General features: G+C 45.7%; 1 protein-coding gene across 1 annotated transcript in view; it reads right to left on the bottom strand.

The window, feature by feature from the left end:
- The window catches only part of LOC126248816 (sodium-dependent transporter bedraggled), a 777,714-nt gene that overhangs the window by 206,783 nt on the left and 554,319 nt on the right, over positions 1-16,612 (bottom strand). Inside the window, exon 7 of the mRNA XM_049950225.1 lies at positions 12,199-12,426. Within this exon, the coding sequence (XP_049806182.1) occupies positions 12,199-12,426 (228 nt within the window). The remainder of the gene's footprint in view (positions 1-12,198; positions 12,427-16,612) is intronic.

The raw sequence follows: 16,612 nt of genomic DNA, 5'->3' as shown, positions 1-16,612 counted from the left end.
AGTTAATTTGTCTCAGGAAATGGCATGAGGTGAGGCTTATTCAAATAAACGCTCATTTATTCATGTGCCGTGCTATAAATATCTCCGCGAGACACCCTCCTCTGAATAAAACACACACACACACACACACACACACACACACACACACACACACACACACACGCGCGCGCGAGAGAGAGAGAGAGAGAGAGAGAGAGAGAGAGAGAGAGAGAGAGAGAGAGAGAATCGGTGAGTGTAAGAAGTATAAGAGAGTAGGTGACGGGACGACGGTGAGGTGGGGATGGTAGACAGGGAAGAGGAACGCCACAAGTGCATAGTTGGAGTAGCGAAGGTTGTGGTTTAATGTCCCGTCGACATCGAAATCATTAGAGGCGCAGCACAAGTGTAGATTGTTTCAAGGAAAGGGAAGGAAATCGGCCGTGCCCTGTCAAAGGAACCATACCGTCATTTCCCTGGAGCGATTTAGGGAAATCACAGAAACCCTGGCCGGACGCGGATTTGAACCGCCGTCCTCCAGAATGAGAGTCGCATGTGCTAACCACTGCGCCACCTTGCGCGTAACGATGGGAAAGGGTGGAGTGTGAGGGGGAGAGGAAAGGTAAGACAGTGGGAGAGGGAAACAGAAAGAACTAAAGGCAGAAAGGCTGCGCAAAACGAATGGATTCTAGCTTAATTGTTTGGCGGTCAGCTCTCATACGATCATCCACAGACGATACTTCCGTGCAGAGAACAACGTTGCCAGCAAACGATTTCGTAGTGGCTGTGACTGTATCGATAAATCTTTTAGTACATTCAGACAATTTGCTATCCCATTATGCTTCATTGGGAACACATTCGATGTAATCTTTGTTTCTGTTGCACACTCGCAAGTGTGCATTCGTGCATGCATGCCCGAAGGACCATTACATCGTTCTTCTTAAAAACACAGGTGCTGCAATATCGTATTTATCCGCCGATGCCAGGCAGCGACTTTCAATTAAAATGCCCTCACCTGTACAGGAATTACGTAATATGTGTACGAACACAGGTTGTGACGCAGGAACGGGGACATATGGATGCTTGAGTCTGGTCGTGAGTCGTGCACGGATAGTCAAAGCTGTTAAGACGACCGCTCGCGTAAAGCGAGAAATACAGGTTCGAGTCCCAGTTCAGCACAAATTTTCACTGTCGTCATTCCCTTATACAGGTGACGGTTGTTCGCATATGCAACAGCGAATACATTTAATGTATTTCATACCGACTGTAGTCGCTGCAGCCCCTTGCACTGTTCTTCTTAACAACACGGGCACTGCAGTATCGGAATTTAGATAATTTCATTAGTATTACTTGGCCGAGGTCACTGGTTGTCAACCTTTCTGAGGATATCACCCCTGAGTGTTATCATATAATAGGTAGCAACCCCTCACCCTATTTCCCAGCCATCATAAACATTCGCGAATAATTAAACTTTTTACTCCAAAGAATTTTCTTTGAAAGCTTTTATCTTAAAATGACGAAAGATAAATGATATTTACTGGTTATTGGTGTTTTATTAAACCAGAAACTAACGAGTCAATGAGACAATTGGTACTGGTTATTACTAATAACATTTTTTAACAGAATGATGAAGCAATTCATCCACGCCTTGAACCCTCATTTAAAATCAGCTACTTTAAAATGTATGCACTATATTTTTTGTTTCTAATTTAGATCATTTCTGGACTCCGTACTGCTGAACTGAACGAAATCAGAAGACTTCAAGCTGCCAATGCTGGCTTTGTGTCTGACCATTACAACTAGTAATAATAATAACAATAATAATAATAATAAATAATAATAATACTGTGTGGACCCTACAGCAATGTAGTAGCCATTGCATAATTATTTTTGTGTTGTGGTTCAAGTGGTTCAAATGGCTCTGAGCACTATGGGACTTAACTTCTCAGTCATCAGTCTCATAGAACTTAGAACTACTTAAACCTAACTAACCTAAGAACATCGCGGTCGCGCGGTTCCAGACTGTAGCGCCTAGAATCGCTCGGCCACTCCGGCCGGCATTTTTGTGTTGTGCTGTCAATTTGTTTGTGTAAGTGTAGCAGCGACTTGAAAAATGAATCAATATCTGACTATTTGCGGGGACTTGGAGAAGCCACTTTCATGGGATATTTAAGCATATGTGACGTATATGTCTCAATTTTACTGTCAAAGACGCATGGCACAGAGTGCAAAATATGTTCGTAATGATGGACTACATGGGGAAGATGCTGTTAATATATTCGTTTTGCAAGCTCAAACTTGGGCCACATTGTGTCATGCGTTAATGCTAGTACTGTAACGAATTTAGAAGTTATATAGGTTAAATACCGTATATTGCTACTGTAATTAAAGTCGTATTAAGACCAAACGCGTTTCACTGCAACTGTCCGTACACACGTTAATTTAATTTCCGTATAGAGGAGGACATTTTAATTGTAAGTCACTGCCTGGCATCGGCGGATAAATACGGCATTGCAGTACCTGCGTTGGCCGGCCGCGGTGGTCTAGCGGTTCTGGCGCTGCAGTCCGGAACCGCGGGACTGCTACGGTCGCAGGTTCGAATCCTGCCTCGGGCATGGATGTGTGTGATGTCCTTAGGTTAGTTAGGTTTAAGTAGTTCTAAGTTCTAGGGGACTTATGACCTAAGATGTTGAGTCCCATAGTGCTCAGAGCCATTTGAACCATTTAGTACCTGCGTTGTTAAGAAGAACGATGCAATGGCGTTTCGGACACGCATGCATGAATGTATCAGGCGAACGTAAACAACAGTAACACCGAGTGCGCTCCTAATGAAGTATAATAGGACCGTAAATTTTCTGAATGTACGCAAAAGATTTATCAGATAGAGTCACAGCCACTACGAAATCGTTTGGAAATAGTGTAAACAGTCTTACAGTCTCATGAAATAATCATAACAATAACGATATTTTACAAATAAATAACTTTCAGATGCTAGTTACCCCACTGGTCTACATTATTGTATTGTGGATTGCGTTGAAACCGTTTTACCCTACTTGGACGTAAGTCTTTTGTAAGTTATTCAGATGCTGCGCAGTGCCGTTGAAGAGTACGAAGATGGATGCCTTCGCACACTAAGAAATAGTGGGGCGACCGTCGCTAAGATCACACAAGAAGCCTGCCACTGGTGGAAAACCTGAAAGGCAAATTCGAATGGGAACCTTTTTCATATTATTTAAACTCTTATGGTGTTAGATACGTAACTAAATAACAGTGAAACGATTCATTTTAGATAAATAGAGTGACTACCAAATTTTCATACTATTCTAAAGTAAACAGTTATTTAAAATATTAATATAACAAAGCAGGATGTAGGGCCCCAGTGAGAACGTTTCTTGGTGACGACAGCAGAGTGGTGGAAGATACACACGAGTGGGCCCTTTGTGCCAGAAGCAGTCACGCAGAAGGCTGCCATTCTGTGTGGCGCGGTCCAGCGAAGGCGGACGCCATCACAGAAGCTTCACGCAGCTGCCGTCGTGGAAATTCCATTTATATTAAGGGCTACCTCATATCGCAACACAATGCTGCAAGTATTAGATAGGTCTCGAATGTGAGGATGGCTTCAATTTGTTGCGCCACATAAAGGACGGTACCCTTACCAGCTTGTAAAGTGACCTCTGTAGTTCCAAAGACGTACTGGAATGACGTTTTTATTAACTGATCTTAACGCTGTAGCAATGATTCAGAATTTCATTTATATATGCTAGCATGTTTGCTGAGAATACATCGATGACAAAAATACACTCCTGGAAATGGAAAAAAGAACACATTGACACCGGTGTGTCAGACCCACCATACTTGCTCCGGACACTGCGAGAGGGCTGTACAAGCAATGATCACACGCACGGCACAGCGGACACACCAGGAACCGCGGTGTTGGCCGTCGAATGGCGCTAGCTGCGCAGCATTTGTGCACCGCCGCCGTCAGTGTCAGCCAGTTTGCCGTGGCATACGGAGCTCCATCGCAGTCTTTAACACTGGTAGCATGCCGCGACAGCGTGGACGTGAACCGTATGTGCAGTTGACGGACTTTGAGCGAGGGCGTATAGTGGGCATGCGGGAGGCCGGGTGGACGTACCGCCGAATTGCTCAACACGTGGGGCGTGAGGTCTCCACAGTACACCGATGTTGTCGCCAGTGGTCGGCGGAAGGTGCACGTGCCCGTCGACCTGGGACCGGACCGCAGCGATGCACGGATGCACGCGAGACCGTAGGATCCTACGCAGTGCCGTAGGGGACCGCACCGCCACTTCCCAGCAAATTAGGGACACTGTTGCTCCTGGGGTATCGGCGAGGACCATTCGCAACCGTCTCCATGAAGCTGGGCTACGGTCCCGCACACCGTTAGGCCGTCTTCCGCTCACGCCCCAACATCGTGCAGCCCGCCTCCAGTGGTGTCGCGACAGGCGTGAATGGAGGGACGAATGGAGACGTGTCGTCTTCAGCGATGAGAGTCGCTTCTGCCTTGGTGCCAATGATGGTCGTATGCGTGTTTGGCGCCGTGCAGGTGAGCGCCACAATCAGGACTGCATACGACCGAGGCACACAGGGCCAACACCCGGCATCATGGTGTGGGGAGCGATCTCCTACACTGGCCGTACACCACTGGTGATCGTCGAGGGGACACTGAATAGTGCACGGTACATCCAAACCGTCATCGAACCCATCGTTCTACCATCCCTAGACCGGCAAGGGAACTTGCTGTTCCAACAGGACAATGCACGTCCGCATGTATCCCGTGCCACCTAACGTGCTCTAGAAGGTGTAAGTCAACTACCCTGGCCAGCAAGATCTCCGGATCTGTCCCCCATTGAGCATGTTTGGGACTGGATGAAGCGTCGTCTCACGCGGTCTGCACGTCCAGCACGAACGCTGGTCCAACTGAGGCGCCAGGTGGAAATGGCATGGCAAGCCGTTCCACAGGACTACATCCAGCATCTCTACGATCGTCTCCATGGGAGAATAGCAGCCTGCATTGCTGCGAAAGGTGGATATACACTGTACTAGTGCCGACATTGTGCATGCTCTGTTGCCTGTGTCTATGTGCCTGTGGTTCTGTCAGTGTGATCATGTGATGTATCTGACCCCAGGAATGTGTCAATAAAGTTTCCCCTTCCTGGGACAATGAATTCACGGTGTTCTTATTTCAATTTCCAGGAGTGTACTTCAACCTGTGGTTTGCTATCTGTAAATTACCCACTCTACCCCAACTGCAAACTTTCTTCTCGAGAGTTTAGCAGAGCATGTGTGGTACCAAGTCACATCCCAAGTTCAATGGACTTACTACATACAACTGTGACCGGCATAATTTCAAATAATACAATTAACTGCCTCCGTCACCTTTCGCCTGATTAACTCTGTCACTCTTTTAACTTCTTGTTGGAACACAGATACTTAATTACTATTTTCTTATTAACATCTCAGTACCAAAATTAGTAAGGAACTTTCAGTTTTCATCTTGTTCATACAGCTGTTTGGCTCGACTTATTTCGCTAAGTTGAAAGTCGCGTTTCAGCTTTGTTGACCAAAGCACTGTGTTCAGAAGGCAGGAAAGAATAATTAATATTTTATTTCGCATCATGTCCGTGTTAAGCGCCGCTGCTCAAAGCGTAGACGCAGCACGTAGGAAATCGAGAGTGATATGGGAGCGACTATCACCAGCCCGAGGCTAGCAACGGGGGGAGAGGGGTGGGGGTGTCAGTAAATTGCACGACCTTGGAGGGTGGCCGGTACTGAAGGAAAATGGGATGAGAAGAAGTTCCCCGTGTCAATAAATTCAACGTTGCAACTGTGGCATCATAATACCATTGAAGATGGCACGATACTACAATGGAAAGAACGATGTGTCTGCGTTCCATGACTGTTGACATCCATTCAAAAGGCACTCTGAACTGAGCCACCAGTGGAAATGTTGCAGCTGTTGTAGACGAAACCAAATGTTTTCTTTAGTCACCAGAACTCAGTCGCATATGCTGTTTCTTTGGGCTGTAAAGTGTTTCTCACCATACTATTCTCGTGATATGGTACACACTGACTTCTTCCTCTTCCCACGGATGAAGAAATCTTCGCGTGGTAGGCATTTCTGTCGTGTACCGTTTCTTGAACAGCCAACTGCTAAATTCTACAACGAAGGTATTTGCAAAGTCAGTCATCGTCACATTGCAGGGTGAATACGTAGAGCACATCGCAGCTTGTGAAAATGAAAACTTTGATAAAGCTTTGTCCGCAAAGTGAGCTACCCAGCCTCGACAGCCGCCTGCCGGGGCAACCCGTCATATCCCACGGTACCATCCATCAGATGGAAGTCATGTCCACGTGCACCACTAACCAGACTTTCATACCGTTGCAAGATGCCATCCCAATAGACAACAGATGTGAAAGTACTCTCCTCAAACACATTCAATAGTATGTGTGCTCCTAAGGCTCATATATCATTGAGAATGTCATCCCCACAGACCGCAGCTGTTACAGTACCTCGAAGAAACACATGAAATGCTATACGTCCTCTGAACATGTTGTCATCCCCAGTCGAAAACACGGGTGCTCTTAATTTCTAGCAGGTACACACCAGACGAACAGATGCCGAGAATCACTCACACTTCAAAAGAACACTTCCCAAAATGTTTGACTACACGCAGAGTGGGCAAGACACCTTAATCATCGAGCACCGCAATGCCTTTGTATGAGTGGAATGCGTCTGGCGAGCATACAGACGTACCTTTCGAAACTGGAAATACTAGTAGACTAACGGGAGACGTATGGTTCAGAGGTTACCGCAAGGTCTCTAGCCAGAGCATGTAGTGATTAGACTCTTGAGCGTATTTGCTCTAACTTGTCCATACTACCGCTGAATGATTACTGCCGCCTGCAATATCTCTCTGTTTCACAGAAACGCGCGCGCACACACACACACACACACACACACACACACACACACACACACACACACACACACACACACACACATATACCCCCCCTCCCCCCCCCCCCCACACACACACATTTAGAAATTTGTCTGTGGAATAACAGGTATTGCCGAAAAGATATGATATCAGTTTGTGTATGAAGTTAGTTTTATTATCTATCGTATTCATTAAATCACAGGGTAGGCGGTCAAAGATCTTTATGTCTGAATACCTCACTCCATTCTATGCCACACTAAGGCTGAATGACGTATAGTAAAAATAATTTCTCATTCTAGTATTATGTATGTTAATGTTACTGTCGTTATCTACATCTACTCGATTACTCTGCAATTCACAGTGAAATGTCTGGCAGACTGTTCATCGAACAACCTTCAGACTAGTTCCCTACCGTTCCACTCTTTAACTGCACGCCGGAAAACGAACACATATCTTTCTGTATGAGCTCTGATTTCTTTTAATTTATTATGGTGATCAATTCTCCCCACATAGAGGGCTGTAAACAAAATATTTTCGCGCTCTGAGGGGAGCGCTGGAGATTAAAATTTCGAGAAAATATCTCCCTGCAATGAAAAACGCCTTTGTTTCAAGGACTGTCAGTCCAGCTCGCGTATCATATTCGTGACTCTCTCTCCCAAAACGAACTGCCCTTCTTTGAACTTTATCAACGTTCTCCGTCAATCCTTTCCCGTAAACTCCCCATACTGCACGGCAATACTCTAGCAAATGACGGACAAGCCTCTCTTTAGTTGACCTGTTGCATCTCCGAAGTGTTCTGCCAATAAAACGTAGTCTTTGGTTTGTCTTCCCGACATTATTTACGTGATCGTTCCAATTTAAGTTGTTCGTGACTGCAGTTCCTGGGTATTTAGGTGAATTGACAGTCTTTAGATTTGTGTGATTTATCGTGTAACAGACGTTTAACGGATTCCTTTTGGTACTTATGTAAATGACCTCACACTTTTCATTATGTAGGTCAATTGCCACCTGTCGCACCATACAGATATCTTGTCTAAATCATTTTGCAATTGGATCTGATCTTCTGCTGACTTTCATAGACGACAAATGACAGCATTATCGGCAAAAAATCTAAGAAGTCTGTTCAGATTGTCCACCAAATCATTTATATAGATTAGGAACAGCAGAGGTCCCGTAACACTTCCTTGGGGTACGGCAGATATCACTTCTGTTTTACTCGATTACTTTCCGTCAGTTACTACGAGCTGTGACATTTATGAGAGGAAATCACGAATCCAGTCGCACAACTGGGATGATACTCCATAGCCACGCAATTTGATTAGAAGCTGCTTGCAAGGAACGGTATCAAAAGCCTTTCGGAAATCTAGTAATATGGAAATAGTTTTATATCCCCAATCGATAGCACTCACTTCTTTGTGAGAATAAGGAGCTAGTTGTGTTTCATAAGAATATTTTCTGAGTCTGTGCTATGTCAGTCAGCCAACAAAATATTTTCGCATTCGAAGGAGAAAGCTGATGATTGAAATTTCATGAGAAGATCCTGCTGTAACCAAAAACGCCTTTGTGGATCATATCCGTGACTCTCTCCCTTCCGTTTCACGATAATTCAAAACGAGCTGCCCTTCTTTCAACTTTTTTCGATGTCTTCCGGCAATCCTATCTGACGCGAATCTCAGCAGTACTCTAGCGGAGAACGGGCAAGCGTGGTGTATGCAGTCTCTTTAGTAGACCTATTGCATCTTCTAAGTGTTCAGTCGATAAATCGTAGTCCTTAGGTCGCTTTCCCCACATGTGATTTACGTCATCCCCAATTGCAATCACAACGTATATCAAATTGTGAGCCGGCCGCGGTGGTCTCGCGGTTCTAGGCGCGCAGTCCGGAACCGCGCGACTGCTACGGTCGCAGGTTCGAATCCTGCCTCGGGCATGGATGTGTGTGATGTCCTTAGGTTAGTTAGGTTTAACTAGTTCTAAGTTCTAGGGGACTGATGACCTAAGATGTTAAGTCCCATAGTGCTCAGAGCCATTTTGAACCATCAAATTGTGATTGTTGACGACAAGGCGGCAGATGCACCGTAAAGCTGCTGTCAGAATGCCCTCCTGAACAATACATATTATCTTTATCACACGATTATGTGCAACAAACATTTTGACGAGTTATCACAGAATGTTATGCCCTAAGACAACGGTGAACGAAAATAGTAGAAGTAAGTCAACTTGTTAATACCTCCAAAATCTTATGTTATTTGTAAACCTAAGTTACAGTGTTTAGATGTTTAAGAAACGTTCAATATACCCTGTGACTTGCAGTTCTGGTTCTTCAATGTAAAGATCTAAAAATTTAGAGTATTATGTTTCATGGATTATTTTATCCTAAAGCATTATTTGTAATAGTGTTGTCAGGTGTTGGGCAGAGCAGAACTACATACGTTGTGTTTTACCTACGTACAACGACAGTTCATTTTCTGAAAACCAGTTATTAATCGTTCAGAAAATATTGTTTTTCCATCACACACATCCATGCCCGAGGCAGGCTCAAATGGTTCAAATGGCTCTGAGCACTATGGGACTCAACTGCTGTGGTCATTAGTCCCCTAGAACTTAGAACTACTTAACCCTAACTAACCGTAGCGGTCGCGCGGTTCCAGACTGAGCGCCTAGAACCGCTCGGCCACCCCGGCCGGCACATGAAAGACTTGATGAACAATATTTGTTGCGGTTGATCCCAGCTACGCATTGAAGAAACGAAAGTGCAAGTATCTGCCGAAACACCAGAGAAAACTTGCCGAACGACTGTAATGTTAAGCCCGCGTATGATGACATTTCTGGAGCACTAGTCTCCTACGTAGGAATCAACACCAATTCCGAAATCAGCGATCGTATGAAACACAGCTCACTATTTTCTTCCCTCTACTTCCGGAAGGCGTTCCATGCAGTTCGGCGTAGCCGCCTAATGAATAAAATACGAGCGTATGGACTATTAGCCCAACCGTGTGACTGACTAAAGAGTTTCTAACAAACAGAACACACCGCGTCATTTGCAATGGAGAGAATCATCAAACGTAAAAGTAACTTGGGATGTATCGCAAGTACGATTACTTTTCACAATATACAGGGTGAGTCACCTAACATTACCGCTGGATATATTTCGTAAACCACATCAAATACTGACGAATCGATTCCACAGACCGAACGTGAGGAGATGGGCTAGTGTAATTGGTTAATACAAACCATAACAAAATGCACAGAACTATGTTTTTTAACATAAACCTACGTTTTTTCAGAGCATTCACACAAGGTTGGCGGCGGTGGCGACACCTACAACGTGCTGACATGAGGAAAGTTTTCAACACATTTCTCACACACAAACAGCAGTTGACCGGCGTTGCCTGGTGAAACATTGTTGTGATGCCTCGTGTAAGAAGGATAAATGCGTACCATCACGTTTCCGACTTTGATAAAGGTCGCATTGTAGCCTATCGCGATTGCGGTTTATCGTATCGCGACATTGCTGCTCGCGTTGATCGATATCCAATGACTGTTAGCAGAATATGGAATCGGTGAGTTCATGAAGGTAATACGGAACGCCGTGCTGGATCCCAACAGCCTCGTATTACTAGCAGTCGAGATGACAGGCATCCTATCCGCATGGCTGTAACGGATCGTGCAACCACGTCTAGATCCCTGAGTCAGCAGGTGGGGACGTCTGCAAGACAACAATCATCTGCACGAACAGTTCGACGACGTTTGCAGCAGCATGGGCTATCAGCTCGGAGACCATAGCTGCGGTTATTCTTGACGCTGCATCACAGACAGGAGCGCCTGCGATAGTGTACTCAATAACGAACCTGGGTGCACGAATGGCAAAACGTCATTTTTTCGGATGAATCTAGGTTCTGTTTACAGCATCATGATGGTCGCATCCGTGTTTGGCGACATCGCGGTGAACGCACATTGGAAGCGTGTAGCCGGCCGCGGTGGTCTCGCGGTTCGGAACCGCGCGACTGCTACGGTCGCACGTTCGAATCCTGCCTCGGGCATGGATGTGTGTGATGTCCTTAGGTTAATTAGGTTTAAGTAGTTCTAAGTTCTAGGGTACTGATGACCACAGATGTTAAGCCCCATAGTGCTCGGAGCCATTTGAACCATTTTTGGAAGCGCGTATTCGTCATCGCCATACTGGCGTATCATCCGGCGTGATGGTATGGGGTGCCATTGGTTACACGTCTCGGTCACCTCTTGTTCGCATTGACGGCGCTTTGAACAGTGGACGTTACATTTCAGATGTGTTACGACCCGTGGCTCTACCCTTCATTCGATCTCTGCGAAACCCTACATTTCAGCAGGATAATGCACGACCGCATGTTGCAGTACCTGTACTGGCCTTTCTGGATACAGAAAATGTTCGACTGCTGCCCTGGCCAGCACATTCTCCAGATCTCTCACCAATTGAAAACGTCTGGTCAATGGTGGCCGAGCAACTGGCTCGTCATAATACGCCAGTCACTACTCTCGATGAACTGTGGTATCGTGTTGAAGCTGCATGGGCAGCTGTACCTCTACACGCCATCCAAGCGCTGTTTGACTCAATGCCCTGGCGTATCAAGGCCGTTATTACGGCCAGAGGTGGTTGTTCTGGGTACCGATTTCTCAGGATGTATGCACCCAAATTGCGTGAAAATGTAATCACATGTCAGTTCTAGTATAATATATTTGTCCAATGAATACCCGTTTATCGCCGGCCGCGGTGGCCGTGCGATTCTAGGCGCTCCAGTCCGGAACCACGCGACTGCTACGGTCGCAGGTTCGAATCCTGCCTCGGGCATGGATGTGTGTGATGTCCTTAGGTTAGTTAGGTTTAAGTAGTTTTAAGTTCTAGGGGCCGGCCGGTGTGGCCGCGCGGGTCTAGGCGCTTCAGTTTAGAACCGCGCGACCGCTACGGTTGCAGGTTCGAATCCTGCCTCGGGCATGGATGTGTCTGATGTCCTTAGGTTAGTTAGGTTTACGTAGTTCTTAGTTCTAGGGGACTGATGACCACAGATGTTAAATCCCATAGTGCTCAGAGCCATTTGAACCATACCCGTTCATCATCTGCATTTCTTCTTGGTGTAGCAATTTTAATGGCCAGTAATGTATAACGAGTGTATTAATGTTTTATTTTTGAAAATTTGCACGTGTAGTGAAAGGATATGGTGTGAGAACAAGTTTCCCTAAAGTAAGTGCAGTAAATTTAGTGAAAATGTGTTTTGGTTTTGAGACTGACCTGCGAGGGAAGTCGGCGGGCGGCGGCGCTTGGTGCGCGAACGTGGGCGCGGGCGGCGCGGAGGCGCGGCACGGCCGGTGCTGCAGCTGCAGGGGCGGGGCGCCCAGCGGCGGCAGCGGCAGCGGCAGAGCGGGCTGCTGCATCGGCTCCACGCGCCGCATCGACGCCCGCCGCTGGCGCTCCTCCTCGCCGGACACCCAGCTCCAGTCGATGTCTCCGCTGCCAGAGCTGCGACAACACACACAACATACTCACACCTCTCCTCCGCATCTACTGTATTCCCAGTTGCGCCTCGGTGCCAAACACTACCGTCTTTTAGCCCAACAAATTTCGGCAGCGTTTTGCCATCGCCAACGAGGTGTAACATTTAATTTTGTGAATATACCATACCCCGGGAGTAGACAACATTCCATTACAGTTACTGACAGCCCTGGGAGAGCCAGTCTTGACAAAACTCTACCATCTGGTGAGCAAGATGTATGAGACAGGCGAAATACCCTCAGACTTCAAGAAGAATATAATAATTCCAATCCCAAAGAAAGCAGGTGTTGACAGATGTGAAAATTACCGAACTATCAGTTTAATAAGTCACGGTTGCAAAATACTAACGCGAATTCTTTACAGACGAATGGAAAAACTAGTAGAAGCCGGCCTCGGGGAAGATCAGTTTGGATTCCGTAGAAATATCGGAACACGTGAGGCAATACTGACCCTACGACTTATCTTAGAAGCTAGATTAAGGAAAGGCAAACCTACGCTGCTAGCATTTGTAGACTTAGAGAAAGCTTTTGACAACGTTGACTGGAATACTCTCTTTCAAATTCTGAAGGTGGCAGGGGTAAAATACAGGGAGCGAAAGGCTATTTACAATTTGTACAGAAACCAGATGGCAGTTATAAGAGTCGAAGGACATGAAGGGGAAGCAGTGGTTGGGAAGGCAGTGAGACAGGGTTGTAGTCTGTCCCCGGTTATTCAATCTGTATATTGAGCAAGCAGTGAAGGAAACGAAAGAAAAATTCGGAGTAGGTATTAAAATCCATGGAAAAGAAATAAAAACTTTGAGGTTCGCCGATGACATTGTAATTCTGTCAGAGACAGCAAAGGACTTAGAAGAGCAGTTGAACGGAATGGATAGCGTCTTGAAAGGAGGATATAAGATGAACATCAACAAAAGCAAAACGAGGATAATGGAATGTAGTCAAATTAAGTCGGGTTATGCTGAAGGAATTAGATTAGGAAATGAGACGCTTAAAGTAGTACAGGAGTTTTGCTATTTGGGGAGCAAAATAACTGATGATGGTCGAAGTAGAGAGGATATAAAATATAGACTGGCAATGGCAAGGAAAGCGTTTCTGAAGAAGAGAAATTTGTTAACATCGAGTATAGATTTAAGTGCCAGGAAATCATTTCTGAAAGTATTTTTATGGAGTATAGCCATGTATGGAAGTGAAACATGGACGATAAATAGTTTGGACAAGAAGAGAATAGAAGCTTTCGAAATGTGGTGCTACAGAAGAATGCTGAAGATTAGATGCGTAGATCACATGAGTAATGAGGAAGTATCGAATAGGAGTGGGGAGAAGAGAAGTTTATGGCACAACATGACTAGAAGAAGGGATCGGTTGGTAGGACATGTGTTGAGCCATCAAGGGATCACCAATTTAGTACTGGAGGGCAGCGTAGAGGGTAAAAATCGTAGAGGGAGACCAAGAGATGAGTACACTAAGCAGATTCAGAAGGATGTAGGATGCAGTAGGTACTGGGAGATGAAGAAGCTTGCACAGGATAGAGTAGCGTGGAGAACTGCATCAAACCAGTCTCAGGACTGAAGACCACAACAACAACACAACCATTAACGAGGCTGCAGGCCGGTACAGTGTCAGAGATTACGGCCCGTGCCAGACGGTTAGGAGGTAAAATGTCTTCCGAAACGCAACAGGCAAGATGGTCACGCACTCCGGTGCACATCCTCCCTACCACAGAGACCACGCGCCGTACTCACAGCACCGCAACACAGATGCTGCAGGGGCGGACGCGTACTTCCTGTTCCGTTGGAAATACCTGTAAATATTCCGAGGAATACCACCACCACTGAATTAAAAAAAAAGATTGCGACACGCTTGTGAAACTGTCGCTGAGACACTTCGCGCGCTTTTGTGCGAAACACCCTTGTCTTTGAGCACGAGCTGCTTCAGGAGTTAGTCACAAAGAGTTCAGGCAGAACACAGGAAGAACGTAGATACAGGAACCATCAGTATAACAGTTGTAAATTGTTGTAGCTGTGTTGGGAAAGTACCAAAGCTTGAAGCGATGATAGAAAGCACTGAGATTCAAATCGTTAGAAGGCACTGAAAGCTGGCAAAGGCGGGAGATAAGTTCAGCTGAAATTTTTGCGAAGAACCTAATGGTGTTCCGAAAGGATAGGATAACACAGTTCGTGATGGAGTGTTTGTTGCTGTTAGAATTAGTTTAGCTCGTCGCGAAATTGAAGTTAGTATGGGTAGAGGTCATTCTTGGAAACCGGAATAAAATAATAATTAGATCCCTTTACCGACCTTTCAATCCAGATGATACAATTGCTGACAGGTTCAAAGAAAACTTGAGTTCAAATTGAAACATGTACCAGACTTGCACAATTATAGTTCTACATCTACATGTTACTCTGCAATTCACACTTAAGTGCCTGGAAGAGGGTTCATCGAACCATTTTCATACTACTTCTCTATCAGTCCACTCCCGAATGACGCGTGGGAAAAAGGAACACGTAAATCTTTCCGTTCGAGCACTGATTTCTCTTATTTTATTATGATGTTCATTTCTCCCTACGTAGGTGGGTGTCAACAAAATATTTTCGCATTCGGAAGAGAAAGTTGGTGATTGAAATTTCGTCAACAGATCTTGTCGCAAAGAAAACCGCCTTTGTTTCAGTGACTGCCACCCGAACTCGCGTATCATATCAGTGACACTCTCACCACTATTGCGCGAACACGAAACGAGCTGTACTTCTTTGCTCTTTTTCGATGTCCTCCGTCAATCCTACCTGGTAAGGATCCCATACCGCGCAGCAATATTCCAGCAGAGACGGACAAGTGTAATGTAGGCGGTCTCTTTAGTGGTTTGTCACATCTTCTAAGTGTGCTGCCAACAAAGCACAGTCTTTGTTTCGCCTTCCCCACAATATTATCTATGTGATCATTCCAATTTAAGTTGCTCGCAATTGTAATTCCTAGGCATTTAGTCGAATTGACAGCCCTTAGAGCCGGCCGCGGTGGTCTAGCGGTTCTGGCGCTGCAGTCCGGAACCGCGGGACTGCTACGGTCGCAGGTTCGATCCCTGCCTCGGGCATGGGTGTGTGTGATGTCCTTAGGTTAGTTAGGTTTAAGTAGTTCTAAGTTCTAGGGGACTTATGACCTAAGATGTTGAGTCCCATAGTGCTCAGAGCCATTTGAACCATTTGAACAGCCCTTAGATTTGTGCGATTTATCGTATACCCATGTGGATGACCTCGAATTTTTCTATGTTCAGTGCCAATTGCCACTTTTCGCACCATACAGAAATTCTCTCTAGATCATTTTGTAATTGGAATTGATCGTCTGATGATTTTACTGGACGGTAAATTACAGCGTCATCTGCCAACAGTCTAAGGGGGCTGCTCAGATTATCACCTAGATAATTTATGTAAATCAGGAACAGCAGAGGGCCTATGACACTACCTTGCGGAACGCCAGATATCACTTCTGTTCTGCTCGATGATTTACCGTCTATCACTACGAACTGTGACCTCTCTGAGAGGAAATCACGAATCCAGTCACACAACTGAGACGATACTCCATATGCACGCAATTTGATTGATAGTCGCCTGTGAGGAATGGTATCAAAAGCCTTCTGGAAATCTAGGCATACTGAATCGATCTGAGATCCCTTATCGACAGCACTCATTAATTCATGGGAATAAAGAGCTAGCTGTGTTGCACAAGAAAGATATTTTTTTTCTGAATCCGTGTTGGTTATGTATGAATAAGTCAATTTCTTCAAGGTGGTCCACCCCCGGTAGCTGAGTGGTCAGCGTGACGGACTGTCAATTCAAAGGGCCCGGGTTCGATTCCCGGCTGGGTCGGAGATTTTCTCCGCTCAGGGACTGGGTGTTATGTTGTCCTACTCATCATCATTTCATCCCCATCGACGCGCAGGTCGCCGCAGTGGCGTCAAATCGAAAGACCTGCACCAGGCGAACGGTCTACCCGACGGGAGGCCCTAGCCACACGCCATTTCATTTCATTTCTTCAAGGTGATTCATAATGATCGAGTACAGTATATACTCCAAAATACTACTGCAAATTGAGGTCAGTGATATGGGTCTGTAATTCAATGGGTTACTCCTATTTCCTTTCTTGAATATTGGTGTGACCTGTGC

Source organism: Schistocerca nitens, chromosome 3, assembly GCF_023898315.1.
Source record: "Schistocerca nitens isolate TAMUIC-IGC-003100 chromosome 3, iqSchNite1.1, whole genome shotgun sequence".
NCBI lineage: Eukaryota > Metazoa > Arthropoda > Insecta > Orthoptera > Acrididae > Schistocerca > Schistocerca nitens.
The sequence above is the reverse complement of the archived record's forward strand: the minus strand, read 5'-3'. Positions and strand labels throughout refer to the sequence as shown.